This window comes from Panicum hallii, chromosome 8 (assembly GCF_002211085.1).
Source record: "Panicum hallii strain FIL2 chromosome 8, PHallii_v3.1, whole genome shotgun sequence".
Taxonomy (NCBI): domain Eukaryota; kingdom Viridiplantae; phylum Streptophyta; class Magnoliopsida; order Poales; family Poaceae; genus Panicum; species Panicum hallii.
This window is the reverse complement of record NC_038049.1, coordinates 23,074,681-23,089,793: the sequence shown is the minus strand read 5'-3', so window position 1 is coordinate 23,089,793 and position 15,113 is coordinate 23,074,681. Positions and strand designations below refer to the sequence as shown.

The window sequence follows — 15,113 nt, the reverse complement described above, 5'->3', positions numbered from 1 at the left end:
CCAGGCGCGGGCCCATCCGCCGGAGCCATATGCGGTTCCACGACCGCCCCGATCTGCAGCATCTATCGAAGCTGGCTCCAAAATCAGATCCAGCTACTGCATCCTTAAGGCCCTCAACGTCTGAAGCCGCCAGCATGTCGTTCTTCACTGACGATGAGATCCATCCCTGCCCCTAACGGAAGACCCCATCCCCATTCCTGTTTGAATCTAACGGAGGCGGCGTAGGTAGCAAGGGCGAGGTACGGAGGTAGCATGGTAGATCATCGAGCTGCCCGGCGGCGTGTGAACGGCAAGCTGCAACAAACCAGCAGCTTGATGTTCTCCAGCAGGCCAGAAATCTTTGTTGGGCAAACATGCAATCTTGTTAGCTTTGAACTACGTCCACGATAAGCGGGCAGATCCTGAGGTTGGACAAACCAGCAGCTTTGAACAAACGGCGGAAGGATCGGCCGGCTTAATCGCAGGACTCAGCTCTCCGGACCGGCGCAACGAGCAGCCGACTCTGCTCCTGCACGCGGGCCCAATCTGCCAAGGCTGGCTCTCTGAGCTGCAGCGAGATGAGGCCAGGCATGTGGGCGGTGACGCACAGTAGGCGCGGTACGGACAATTTTCTTCCACAAATGTGGATTGTTTAATGGTTAAAGTAAAGTTATATCATTATGTGTGTACTTTGCACGAATGTTCAACTCTCTTAAGAACGGCTAAGCAGCATAATTTCACATGTTCTCGTACTTGAAGGCCATATCACCAAACATGGAGAATAGCAAAATAACATGCCATGTACACAACGAATACAAATACCAGGCATATATAATCTCTTCTCACGGTTGATTGTACACAAAGCAACCCTTCTAAAGCCTACAAGAAAAAACTACTACCAGAAAACACTATTGGAAGCTATGGCTTCCTTCATATCCCTTCCCCCTCTTAACCATCCAATACAAATTGTTTCTCTATTCAATGTCTCTAGAATGAGATAGACTCGATAAGCTAGACGCATCATTTAGTTTCAAGTATGATGACTTCCTAAATGCTGAGAACCACCAATGCAGGAAGAAGAGCAACATGCTGATCATGAAGCAACCTTATTTCCAGTGGGCTAACTACAATACCTTGCATATTGACCTTCAATGTTGTTTGCGACCCAAAGAGCTGTAGATAGCCTCTTGACTCATTTATACATGATGAATTGTGCCTTGCACTCTGTCAATGGTACTTCCTTGACAAGCTGTATGTACTAAATGAATCCGAATCTGATATAGTGAAATCATCACGTCTCCATCTTTCTAGCTGCTGATGAAGACCCATTTCACTTGTCCCGCCCTCATCATCATCATCATCATCAATATTCGTTGGCTTCCATTGATCCACCAGGCTGGAAAGTCTGTTCACACAGTGACACATGTCTGGCCGCTGGTATGGTTCTCGTGCCGTGCAATGGCGTGCAAGATCAGCTACCTCCAGCAAGCTGTTCCAGGATTCAGCACTGAGTTCAAGAGTGGGATCCACAAACTTCCTGAACTTCTCTTTGTCAAGCATATTTCTTCGGAAGATCGTTACAAGATGTGTTTCATCCTCGGGTAATGAGTCATCGAGTACTTTTCTTCCCGTAATCATCTCCATTAGTATAACACCGTAAGCATACACATCCACTTTTGTAGTGACCTTTCCTGTAGCTGTAAACATACAAATGGCATGTCTATCAATACTATGCCACAAAATGGAACAAATCGAAACAGGACATTGCAAAAACATGAAGAAAATATTCTTTCACATGAAACTCTCTGCATTCCTTTCAGAAAAGATTTTTCTAAAACAGCCGTATAAAGAGATAGTCATAAACACACTCAGCCAGTTGAAAAGATCCACAGGCACCTGATCTGAAGTAGATCAGGTGATCACGTTCAACAAAGACATTACTTAATTGAGCAAAGTTGACTTGTTGGTGGCTGAAAAAAATATATATTGTGACAACAAAATGTCTTTTCTTCTTATCGAATATGCAACGCCTTTCTAAAGCTTAAGTCGCCCTGGACACATCAGCTAAAGGACTGAAACTGTTACTCAATTCCTAGTCAGATTGTGGATTGATTATACAGCATAAAAGCAACAGCTCTTCATGAATTATATAAAGCCACATGAAACCTAAGCATTTCCCACAGGACTGCCTAACAATTCTGCAACTTGAAAGAAGTATATTGGATATATGCTGGCTTCTAGTATCCTAGCAACCCCCATGTGTTCATGACAGCCCAATTTAATAAATATGCCTGGCATTTATCAGCCATTTTTTCCTGTTTAGTGGGTGGTCGGATCGAGTTTTCCCAGCAAGTGCGGAGACCCCTCTCTAGATTCTTTTCTGAGTGTGTGGTGTGTGTGTTGGGTGGTGGGGTGGGGGGTGGGGGGTTGGGGGGATGAGGACTCCAGGCCCTGATCCTTGTAATTTAAGCTTTAAGCTTTCACCTTAATGAAATGACACTCAGCTCTCCTGCGTGTTCGAGGAAAAAAAATAAATGTGCTCATGGACAAATGGATACAACTCATGTTTTAGTAAGTACGCATGCAACCCATATGATATGCATCTAGAAAAACTAGTAGAGACATGGATGCTCTCCAAGCATTGTTAGGTTATTTGCTGTTTCTTTGATAGAATATAGAAATAAGGATACTTTTTTTTCTCAAACACGCAGGAGACTGCGTATCAATATATTAAGAAGGAAAGAAAATAGGATACTTTGTTGCAGGTTATTTCAATGATGTTTACTTCCGAACACTTGTGTATTAGTTCTAATTGTTGTCATAGAAAGATGTCTTTGGAACAAAGGATACTCTTGTCAAAACATGAATACAGTTCTACAAACCCCCACTATTTTACTAAAAGGTGTCTAATTAATCAAAGAGTAACCTGGGTATAGAAGGCCAAAGGCAACCAATTAGACTATATTGTGGATGCTATATGAGGAATCAATTTTTGTGTAAAGGAGGACATAAAATTGATGGAATACTAAATTTAAAGAAAAAACATGGAGAACACGAGAAATTCAGGCCCATTGAATTTTAAAAAAAAAAACTCTGGGAAATGCCTGATAATTTTCAGAACTGATTTATGAAACCTTATCTTTTTCAACTTCATCCATGAATATATGAATGCATGAAAACAAGTAACATGACCAAACTGTACTGCATTGTACTAGTAAATAATGCAAAGGCTCATCGCCATTTAGTAGGAACAACAGAACTAAGGACAGGCTTTACTAGGTACAGAACCACAGATACAACCTTTTCTCTGCAAATAATAAATCTTTTGTCATCTTCTTCATAAAGTAACTACGCCAGCGATGACAAGAAACATTTTGTAGGGAACGGTTTATATCATGTTACAGACATTAAGATGGAACCCTGGAGCATTTACCAGAAAACTAAAAACCTCCAAATGGTGACAACATCAGGACTGTAAGTTTCATCTCTACGAAAAAAAATTTACAGTATCCCAGGGCATGCAAGGATAAAATGGAGAAATGTCATGTTTTACAAAGTGCATATATCAAAGTAAAAGACGGAGCACAAGTTGGACTTGGACAAATACTACTAGTGGACTCAAGACATGCTTTTTACATAATGAAAAATAAAAGAATAGTTTGCGTAAACAATTTTTGTACTACAGAAAATATGGACTTAACCGAAAGGAAAAGGTTTAACAATAATTTCATTCAGGGCTGACCAGTGGCCTCAATTATCAACAGTGGCATTGTATGTTTGTACAGAGATCTGCTTAGCAAAAGTCTGTGCCTTTATATGCTATTACCAGCAGAAACCTAATAATTGTCTTGGTTGCTTGGGAAACATTCATCCTCACAAGCTTATGACTGAACAAAGCAGATCTATGTAAAATCAAACAGATGTTTGGATGCATCAAACATCATCTGTCAACTCAAAAACGGCAAGACATGTTAGGAGCTCAATTTTCACTCTCATTGAGCTGAGAGGATGACACTCAAGTTTGGGAAGTTTTCTGGGTTTTTCTTCATTCACACTCACAATGCCATGCCTTCCAACGGGAGGGGTGGCCACATATATATACAGCAGGCTGCTGGGCAGCAACAAAGCCAATAATGCTAGTCTAACACTAGTCTAACTGCTGTCCTACAGAGGACACTAACTGCTGTCCTAGAGAGGACACTAACTGCTGTCCTTTAGTCCAAGATGCCTGCAGTCCAAGATGCTAAGGACTACAAGATGCTAACTGCTGCTAAGGACCACAAAGATCAGCAGCAAGGACTTATCCATCATTCTCCCCTAAGTCTTGTGCGTCGTCTTGGGGGAAGATTGGACCATCCCAGTCCTGGAGCAAAGCTCAAGGAACTTGATCCTCCCAAGGGGTTTGGTGAGTAGATCCGCAAGCTGATCCTTGGTGTTGATGTAGCTCGCCTTGATGCTTCCTTCCTCCAAGCAACCTCGGATGAAGTGATACCTCACCCGGATGTGCTTGCTCCGTTCGTGGAAAACGGGGTTCTTCGCCAAGGCAAGAGCGGACTTGCTGTCCACCCTGAGCTCTACTGCTCCAGTGTCTCTGCCGAGTAGATCACCAAGCAGTCGAGCGAGCCAGAGCGCCTGAGTCGACGCGGTGGAGGCCGCTATGTACTCGGCCTCGCAGCTGGACAAGGCCACCACCTGCTGCTTGACCGACTGCCAGCTCACGAGACACTTGCCGAGGAGGAAGAGGATCCCGCTCGTGCTCTTGCTGGTGTCGATGTCGCCGGCGTGGTCGCTGTCGCTGTACCCGACGAAGTGTGCCGCTCCAGGGCACCTCGGGTAGTGGAGACCATGGTCGAGAGTCCCCGCAACATAGCGAATGATCCTCTTCACGGCCTGCTGGTGCTCCGTCGTCGGTCGCTGCATGAACCGACTGACGTAGCCGACGGAGAATGCCAAGTCCGGCCGTGTGTGGGCGAGGTAGCGGAGGCTCCCCACAAGACGCCGGTACTGAGTAGCGTCTACCTCCTCCGCTGTGCTGTCACGGCTCAGCTTCAGCCTTTCCTCCATCGGAGTAAGAGCTGGGTTGCAGTCAAGGAGCCCAGCGAGCTCGACGACGCGCTTGGCGTAGGCGGTCTGTCGAAGTGTGATCCCGGAGTCGTCCTGGTGCACCTCGATCCCCAGGTAGAAGGAGAGAGGCCCCAGGTCGCTCATCTGGAAGGTGGCCTTCATCTCCTCCTTGAACGCCGCCACCTCCGCATTCTTGGTGCCGGTGATCACCAAGTCGTCGACGTAGACACCCACCAGCAGAGCATTGCCTCCTTTGTCCCGCCGGTAGATGGCCGCCTCGTGCGGGCTTTGCTCGAAGCCCATCCCCTTGAGCGTGGAATCCAGCTTGGCGTTCCACGCCCTTGGGGCCTGCCGCAAGCCATAGAGGGCCTTGCGCAGACGTAGCACCTTACCCTCCTTGCTGGGGATCGCAAACCCCGGCGGCTGGTGCACGTAGACCTCCTCCTTCAAGTCGCCGTTGAGAAACGCCGACTTGACGTCCATGTGATGGACACGCCAGCCCTCCTGGGCAGCTAGCGCAAGGAGGAGTCGCACGGACTCCATCCGTGCTACGGGAGCGAAGGCATCGTCGAAGTCGACGCCCTCCTGCTGCACGAAACCTCGTGCCACCAGGCGGGCCTTGTGCTTGACGACGGTGCCGGCCTCATCCCTCTTCAGCTTGAACACTCACTTAAGGGTGATCGCGCGGTGACCGCGAGGGAGATCAGCAAGCTCCCAAGTGCGATTCTTCTCAATCGCATCCATCTCCGACTGCATCGCGGCACGCCATGCCGCGTGTCCCTCGGCCTCTGCGAAAGACCGAGGCTCGCCGTCGTCACATGCGAGATGCAACTGTGCCTCCAGGTCGTGAGGCACCAGTCCCGGCACCGGCTGATCACCGAGAAGGTCCTCCATCGTACGATACCGCAACGGCTCGCCGTCATGGTACGCGTCGACGCGCTCCTCGTCATGAGAGAGCGGAGTAGCGAACTCCACCGGACTGCGCTCAGCACGAGCAGGTGTCGAAGTAGACGGGCCCGGAGGAGTGGCTATCGGTACTGGAGATCGCGGCGTCGCCGGCTGTGGTGGTGCAGCCGAGGAACTCGGCGCAGCCGGAGTCGTAGCTGAAGGGCGTGGTGCCGCCGGTGTGGCGGGCGCCAGCGTCGGTGGAGGCTCGGGGACTGGGGTAGGCACGCTCGGCGAAGAAGAGCTGTCTACTCCCCCGGCTCCCTCGAAGCGGACGTACTCGACGGTGAAGTCGTCGTACGTTGGAGCCGAACCGTCGTCCACCGCCTTGTCCCACGCCCATCCTCGCCCTTCGTCGAACATAACGTCGCGCGCCGTGCGCACACGCTGTGTCTCCGGGTCGAGAATGCGGTAGGCTTTCGAACCCTCCGCGTAGCCGATGAACACTCCTGGAGTGCTCCTGTCGTCGAGCTTGCCGATGGGGCCAAGCTCCTTGGCGAACGCGAGGCAGCCGAAGACCCGCAGGTGGGAGACCGCCGGCTTACGCCCATGCCAAGCCTCATACGGCGTCATGCCGTCGAGTGCCTTGGTGGGCGAGCGGTTGAGGATGTAGACGGCCGTCACCACCGCCTCGCCCCAGAAGACGGCCGGCATGCCCCTCTGCTTGAGGAGGGCCCGGGCCATCCCCACCACCGTCTGGTTGCGCCGCTCGACGACGCCATTCTGCTGCGGGCTGTACGGCGCAGAGTAGTGGCGCTGGATGCCCTCATCCGCGCAGTACGCCGTGAACTCTGCCGCCGTGAACTCACCGCCGTTGTCGGTGCGCAGCACGCGCAACTTGCGGCCGCTCTCCGTCTCCGCAGCAGCCTGAGCACGCCTGATGGCGTCCGCAGCCTCTCCCTTGCTGCCGAGGATCATCACCCACATGAAGCGGGAGAAGTCGTCGACGAGCAGCAGGAAGTAGCGCCGTCCTCCTGGTGTGACCGGTGTCACCGGGCCACACAAGTCCCCGTGTACGAGCTCGAGCCGCTCCTTGGCTCGGAAACTCGCCTGCTGGGGGAAGGAGTGCCGCCTCTGCTTCGTCAGCACGCAGACGTCGCAGAGGTGCTCCACGTGGTCGAGGCACGGGAGGCCTCGCACCATCTCCTTGGCGCCGAGCCGCTTCAGGGCCTCAAAGTGGAGGTGCCCAAAGCGCTCGTGCCACTGCCATGCCTCGTCGTCCCTGTGAGCTGCAAGACAAAGAGGCTGGGCCACCCTGACATGGAGGATGTAGAGGCGATTCTTCCCGCGAACCACCCTGGCGAGAAGCTGGCGACTGTGGTCCCAGATGCGAAGGACCCCGCTATCGATCACCACGCGGGAGCCGCTCTCATCGAGCTGCCCAAGGCTGATGATGGAGTTTCGCAGCGCCGGGATGTAGTAGACTCCGGTGAGCATCCGGTGCTCTCCGGACTTGGCGGTGAGGATCACGGAGCCCACGCCCTTGATCTCCACGGCGGAGGAGTCCCTGAACCTGACGGAGCCACCTACGTCGACGTCCAGGTCGGAGAAGAACTCCCGCCGCCCGGTCATGTGGTGCGTGGCGCCGGAGTCGAGGTACCAGCCATCGACCCTGTCGTCGTCAGAGCTGTCGCCGAGGAGGACTCGGGCACGCGGCTCGTCGAGGTGGAGTAGAGCGGTGGCAGGCGGTGCTGCCGGATGCGGCCCCATGTCCCCGTGGAGTAGGAACAGTGCCGGCTCGTCATCCGGCTGGGCCTCCGCGACGTGGGCTTGGACCCCACGCCTCCGCTGCGGGCAGTCCCTGGCCCAGTGGCCGGGCCTGCCACAGTTGTGGCAGGCGTCGTCTCGTGCCGCCTTGGGCCTGTCAGCGGCGCCGCCTTGAGCATCTCCGCGGGCGCCACCCTCGGTGCGCCCTCGTGCCCCGGCTTGGGCACCTCCGCGCCCCTTTCGCGGCTTGCCGCGCTTGCGGCCACCAGTCGAGGGAGAGGGGTCCCCCCTCCTCCTGTCACCGCGCTGAGCCTCCCACTGCTCCTGAGTGAGGTGGAGCTTCCCACCGATGGAGATGCCGCTCGAGGGAGGCTGTGGCTCGTCGCTGTCGACGACCTTGAGGCGACCTATCGCCTCCTCGATCGTCATGGTGGAGAGGTCCAGCAGAGACTCGATTGACCGAGCGGTCTGCCTGTACCTCTCGGGGACGCAGCGGAAGAGCTTCTCGACGGCTCTCTCCTCGTCGTAGGTGTCGTCGCCGAACTGCACCACCTTCTGCAGCAGAGTGTTGAGACGAAGGGCGAAGTCATCAACATCCTCACCTGGCTTGAAGGCCAGGTTCTCCCACTCCTTGCGAAGTGCCTGGAGAGTGGTCTTGCGGGCGCGGTCGCTGCCGATACGTGCCGCAGCGATGGAGTCCCAGGCCTCCTTGGCAGTTCGCTTCTTGGAAAGCGTGAACTGCATCTCGGGCGGGGCTGCTGTGATGAGAGCATCCAGCGCCCGTCGATCCGCATCGTAGTCGACATCGCCGTACCGGACTGCCTCCCACATATGCCGCACCTGGAGCTTCACCTTCATAACCGCGGCCCACTCGACGTAGTTGGTCTTGGTGAGGGTGGGCCACCCACCGCCGGGACCGACGTCCCTGACCACCGCCTGGAGGCCGTGGTAGCCGGGGGCGCCGCCGCGCGCACCCCAGCCAGGAGCGCCGCCACCAGGGGCCCCGCCTCCGCCGCCAGGCGCGCGGCCCCTGGACCGCCGCCGGGCGCGCCGGCCTCCGGGCCGCCGCCGTGGGGGTGGGCTGCTGCCCACCGCGCGGTCCGCTGCCGCGCCCTCTCCCTTGCCAACCCCTCAAGGTCCCCGTCGGCGGTGATGTCGCCGGCGATGGAGCCGCTGAGGCTGCCGCGCAAGGTCTCAACCTCGACCTCCGCCGCACGCGCTGCATCTTCCGCCTCCGCTGCTTCCACCTCCGCCCGGGCAGCTGCCAGCTCCGCTGCAGCCAGCCTGGCCGCCCTCGCCGCTGCTGCAGCGGCTTGAGCCGTCGCTCGGCTGCGCTCCTCTGCCACGGCGAGCTCCGGCTGCTGCACGAGCTGCTGGTGGTGGCTGCGCTGCTACAGCGGCTTCGGAAGGGGAGGAGCAAGAGATATCCAACCTACAGGAAAGTACGGCTCTGATACCAGATGTTAGGAGCTCAATTTTCACTCTCATTGAGCTGAGAGGATGACACTCAAGTTTGGGAAGTTTTCTGGGTTTTTCTTCATTCACACTCACAATGCCATGCCTTCCAACGGGAGGGGTGGCCACATATATATACAGCAGGCTGCTGGGCAGCAACAAAGCCAATAATGCTAGTCTAACACTAGTCTAACTGCTGTCCTACAGAGGACACTAACTGCTGTCCTAGAGAGGACACTAACTGCTGTCCTTTAGTCCAAGATGCCTGCAGTCCAAGATGCTAAGGACTACAAGATGCTAACTGCTGCTAAGGACCACAAAGATCAGCAGCAAGGACTTATCCATCAAGACAAAGGACTCATGAAGCGGTTGCTAGAGAACCCATCTTCAGATTAAAAAGGGCGAGAACCATGTAAACCAGTTATGAAAGTGACTTATTTGTAAGCAAAGGTATAGGAAACAGTATGTAAGGCAGTGAGGCTTTTCCTCAAAAAGAAAAGAAAACTCGCAAACAACTGGCACCCATAAAAACCTAAAAACTAATTAAAATCACATTGCATCTTAAATGGTCAACAAAATGAAATGCGTATTGCTGGTATAGGTGATTCTAGGTATGTCATGCAGTTGTCATGTAAACGCAGACCGCTGATGATCTCCAACAATCATACTAGTACCAAACAGGTAATTTGCAGCTGTAACTTATTAATATAAAAAATTAGTGGAGTAAGACTGTAGATTCCCTGATATAACTCGCTTTTGCACTTAGGTGAGTCATCCAGGTCCTGCCAATAACCTATGTTATGTTTAAGGGATACTCTAGTCTATGATAGTGAATTAGTGACTGCATCAAGAATCTACCTTGTTCCAAATTCCAAAAACCCATGTGCAATATCTCACAAAATAATAGAGCTACATGTTATTGGATACAAGAAAAAGTACACCTCTGCTACTAATCCATGTTTCTGCTTTTCAAAAAAGACCTGATAAATCTGCTGGTGTATTACAAAAAACTGATATTGAGTTAAGGCACAGCTCTGCATAGTGCTACTACGATGAAGGCTTCTGCTTGGAAGGATCATGTACTACAGTCAAGTGTTTAATAGTATTTTATAGATGATCCTACATTGTGACTAGTGTCAATAGAAAGTATAAAGATTGCTCAAGAAAAATAAACAATGATAGAATTGGAAGCAACCAATGTAACAATATAAGAATTTTGTGCAAGAAAAATGCTGAATGGTACATGGGAACAAAATATTTATAGTAGTAAGAAATGGACATACTAGCATATTCAGGCGCGAGGTATCCAAATGTCCCTGCTACCCTTGTCATCATGGACTTATCTGTATCTTTAGCAAGCTTGACCAACCCAAAGTCCGAAACCTTAGCTCTCAAATCTTGGTCCAGCAATATATTAGAAGGTTTCAGATCCCTATGGATGAAAGTCTCCTGCGCCAAACCATGCAAATATTCTATTCCTCGGGCAACGTCCAAAGCTATTGTCATCCTCTGAGTCCATGAAAGAGGAGTATAACCACTCTTCTGAAGATCACACAGGTGCTCACGCAGTGTTCCTCCCGACATGTACTCATAGACCAAGAGCCTCTCATTGCCATGGGTGCAGTACCCAAGCAATGCAACCAAGTGTCGATGTCTCACTTTCCTAAGAACATCAATCTCAGCCATGAATTCTTGCAGCCCTTTAGTCCCCATAGTGCCACTGTCACACCTCTTCACAGCAACAAGCTTTCCATTGAGAGTCCCCTTGAAAACCACCCCGAAGCCCCCTCTACCTAAGATGTAATCCTCATCAAAATTGTTTGTGGCCTTCAGTACCACACTCATTGGCAATTGCATCCCATGAGACTCGAAGATATCAGCAATGTTTGTACTATCAGCGCTCACGTAACTGTAAAGCTCAGTTGGGATTGCAGAATCACTTCCATTGCTATTGCCATTTGTCCCAACCACCTGAATCTTCATCATCTCAGATTCACCAGAAGGGCTCTTAGTAGAGACAGGAGTGAACTTGTCTACGTTCTTCTTTCTTCGATGATGTAGGAAAAGCACAACACAAACTACAAGAAGAATGACAGCTAGAAGAATTCCAATGATCATTCCCGCATTCGACTTTGAGTTCCGTGAACCTGTAGGATTTGAAGGTGAGGACCCACCATTGGAACCATCTCCTCCACCATTATCACCATCTGATTCCCCAAATCGATTTCCTGCAGTCATCAGCTTTATATTCCGCTGCTTAAATTCAGGCACTTGTCCAGTAAGACGATTATTTGACAGATCAAGATAATGGAGGTTTGCCAGGGTTGTCAAAGCATCAGGTATCGCCCCTGTGAGTTGATTGTACGACAGATCCAGCCTTTGAAGCCTAGTCAGGTTTGCAAAAGCCGGTGAAATCAACCCTGACAAGTTCTTGCGAGCCAAATTGATTTGAGTCACATCCATTTTTATGCAGGTAAGACCAGGCCATGGACCACTTCTGCACGGATCATTTCCTGCCCACTTCGCAAGCTCAAGTGGGTATCCAAACCCTGAAGCCACCTCAAGCAGAATGGTCACCAGTGGATTGCAGGGCCCAGGATCCTTGAGACAGAACCCGTTCCCAGAATCAATATCTATATTGTTAGCTGCGAATTTTGGCTTTGGCCCTTGAAAATGGTTATTGGACAGCTTCACATTCTGAAGGCTTGCGATCCCTATCAGCGAGGGTGGTACCACTCCGGTGAGACTGTTGTCCCTGACATTGAAATCAACCAGCTGTGAATCAGGGCTAAAGTCCGGGATCGGGCCGGTGAACTTGTTGGAATGAAGCCACAGCGTCTTCAAGCTCGGCAACTTCGCCACAACATCGATCCGCCCTGACAGTTTGTCATCAGAATTCTGGTTGTTAAGTTGCAGCGACTCCAGCGAGTCCAACCCCTCTAACACCACTGGCAGGCCCCCGGTGAGGTAATTGTACGACAACCGCAGCATCCGGAGCGATGTCAGGTTGGCAAGAACCGCCGGAAAGGGGCCAGAGACGGAGGCGTTGGAGGCCGAGAAGTTCAGCAGCGCGGTGCAACCCACGACTGCGTCGGGAATGCTCCACGACTTGAGAGGCAGATCGTCCATGCTGAGGCTTTGCAGCAAGGGGAGGCCCTCGAGGAAGTCCGGCGGCAGGGCGGTGAACGCGTTGCCGTCGAGCGCGAGGGTCTCGAGGGAACCCATCCGGGCCAGGGAGGGCAAATCACCCTCCAGCGCGTTGCCCTGGAGCTGCAGCCACTGGAGCGCCGTGAGGTCGGAGAGGGATGGGGGGAGGGTGCCGGATAAATGCTGCTTGGCGAGGTTGATGCCGGTGACGCGGCCGCCGTCGCAGGTGATGCCCTGGAAGGTGGCGCCGCCGCAGACGTCGGTTCCGGTCCAGGACGGCGGCGGGTTGGTCAGCGACTTGGCGAGCTCCAAGATGACGCCCGCGTCGGCCGTATACGCCGTCGCCGCGGCGGCGGGGCCGGGGGCGGGGGCGGCGACAGCGAGGAGGATGAGGAGGGGGAGGAGGAGAAATCTCTCCCTCCCCATGGCAGATTCGCCGGACCGCACAAATGCGGCGGATGCTTGGTGGAGGATTGATTTCTTGCCTGGGCCGGGAAGAGATGGTATTTTTGGGCGTCTCCGGCCGCGTGGTGGTTCTCTCTCTCTCTCTCTCTATCTCTATCTAGCTTCTCTCTCTTGTTGCAGTTTGCCCTGTGTGTGCGTCGGAGCTGTCTCTCTCCTGGATGGATCTCGTTTTGTTCATCTTCTTCGGATGTGCGGCGTGCGTCCTGGGAAGTGTGGGCTGGCGATGGGCGTGGTGGGTTCAGCCACTCTTGTCCCTTTCCATCAACACGGACATGTACCTAACTTTACGAATATTTGTTTCTTTTTGTTCTGAAAAAAACGCTGCCATTTGGTATTCTATATATCTTTCTAAATTCTACCTGCGAGATGTTCATACGAAACCAAGCATAGCTAAGAATCTTTTAAAAAAATGTATACAAATACAACTATGTAAGTTTATTGGTATTAGGTGAACTTAGATGATTAATAATATCGCAATGAAGCGGGAATATTTCAGGTTGGTGTTAAATAAAAATTACAGAAGTAGTAAGGATGGTTTATAAAAAATATCAGGTACTAATGTTGATTGTTTTTATACAAAAAAATGAACAAATAAAAAAATAGTTGTACAATATCATACTCTGCGTAGCACAGTCAGTAGGAAACAAGCAACTGCAGCTGATGTTCTTACTGCTTAGTACAAACCCTATTAATATCTTTTTTAGAAGGGCACAACCTAGTTGCGAGAATTGTGAATGTAAATCTGGATGACGCTTAACCTTGTCCTTACGTAAAACAACTCGTTCGTGATTGGGTCAATGTATAAACATCATGTCAGTAATGGAACTAGAATGAGCAAGAAATTTGGCATTTGAAAACTACCTTGAAATTAAAATATTCCTATTTGGTTCTTCAAAAATGAATTAATCTTTAGAAAAGACAATGCCGCTAGGAGAAATTGGAATGAGAGTAAATTTTCCTGTTTTATTGTAAACTGGAAATCATCCAACACCTTCTTTTTAGTGTTGATATGCTAAGATTCTATGTCGTGATGTACATTTTGCGTTCAAAATTATATCTTCTCTGAATGTTTAAGATCGTTTATTTAAATGGTCAATACAAGAGGAAAAAGGAATAGGATCTTTTTGCTGGCTAGCCACCCTTTCTCAGTCACTATGTTTCATAGGAAATGATATTATTTTTTGACAAAGTATCAATCAAAAAGATACGGCTTGGCTTTGGATCAAGACGCAATTGCAGCAATGTGACGATGAAGAAGAGCGCATCATCATTCATGCGCACTACGCTCTTAAATTACCATCCACATATGGGTATTTTCTTTTAGTATTGATTTTCACGTTGAAACTTTTTCTTTCTGCTATGTAGCAGATGCAATGTTCTTCTTTTCCATTATCTTTAAAAGTCATTGTAATATTTACATCAACTTCCTCGAATCAATGCTTTTAAAGAAGAGATTTTAGTTGTGACTATGGATGGTCATTTCATCATTCCGTAGTGTTTATTCATAGCATTAATTCTTTATGTGTTCGCTAATGTGTTGTGAGTAACAAATAATGATTACCACCCGAAAAGAAACATATAATTATTACTTTTTTAAGAAATGAGGTTTTAACTAATTTTTCTACGAAATATATACGTATTATTATTATCTAAAGATTACTTGTAAGAAACTTACCCATATTATAGGACCAACTGAGCAGGCTATACGAGGTGCCACATTATATTAATGCGGAGGTGGATGAGAGAGGAGAGAAAAGAGAGAAGAAGCGGGATGCAAGCTTAGAGCCAACTGAGATACACATTGCAAGATGCTTTATGAGAGGATAAGGTGGGCTATAATTAATGATGGAACCTATATACATATCGAACTACAAGTTGACTATTGGGTGGGCTGCAAGACCAGTCTCAATGCATAGTTTCATTGCGGGGATGAAACTTCTCTCCCATCCTACGAAACTCCCCATTATCTCTTCTTTTTATGATCTTGCCATGTTAGCAAATTTGCTGATATTATACAAAAATTTAATATTATAAAACTCTTATGGAACCTGCACTGAGACTAGACTAAGTGATGTGGCACTAGTATAAAGCCAGCACAATGCTAAATTATTAGCCTTGCTCATAGAAGATGGTCAGCTGGACGGTTAGGGTGCGGAGTAGCATTTGACCTTCTCTGGTACAGTGGTACTTAGGCCACGTTTAGCATGGCTTCGGCCTCTTCTAAAATGACTCCAGCTGCGGCTTTTCTGGTGAAGCTGAAACTATTTTAAAAAATATTTGCGAAAACTTCTTTCTATTTTTCATGAGTGAATAGAAGAGATGAAGCCGGTTAAGCTAATATTTTTAGCTCC

At 50.1% G+C, this 15,113-nt stretch overlaps 1 protein-coding gene across 1 annotated transcript; it reads right to left on the bottom strand.

Annotated features, from left to right (window-relative positions):
• Nucleotides 1-781: 781 nt before the first annotated feature.
• LOC112902312 (receptor-like kinase TMK4) lies at nt 782-12,881 on the bottom strand. The gene is made up of 2 exons (XM_025971328.1): nt 10,434-12,881; nt 782-1,676 (listed from the first exon to the last, which is right to left on the bottom strand). Exons 1-2 carry the CDS (start codon nt 12,721-12,723, stop codon nt 1,207-1,209), a joined length of 2,760 nt encoding a protein of 919 aa, XP_025827113.1. The 5' UTR covers nt 12,724-12,881; the 3' UTR covers nt 782-1,206.
• Between the last annotated feature and the right edge of the window lie 2,232 nt (nt 12,882-15,113).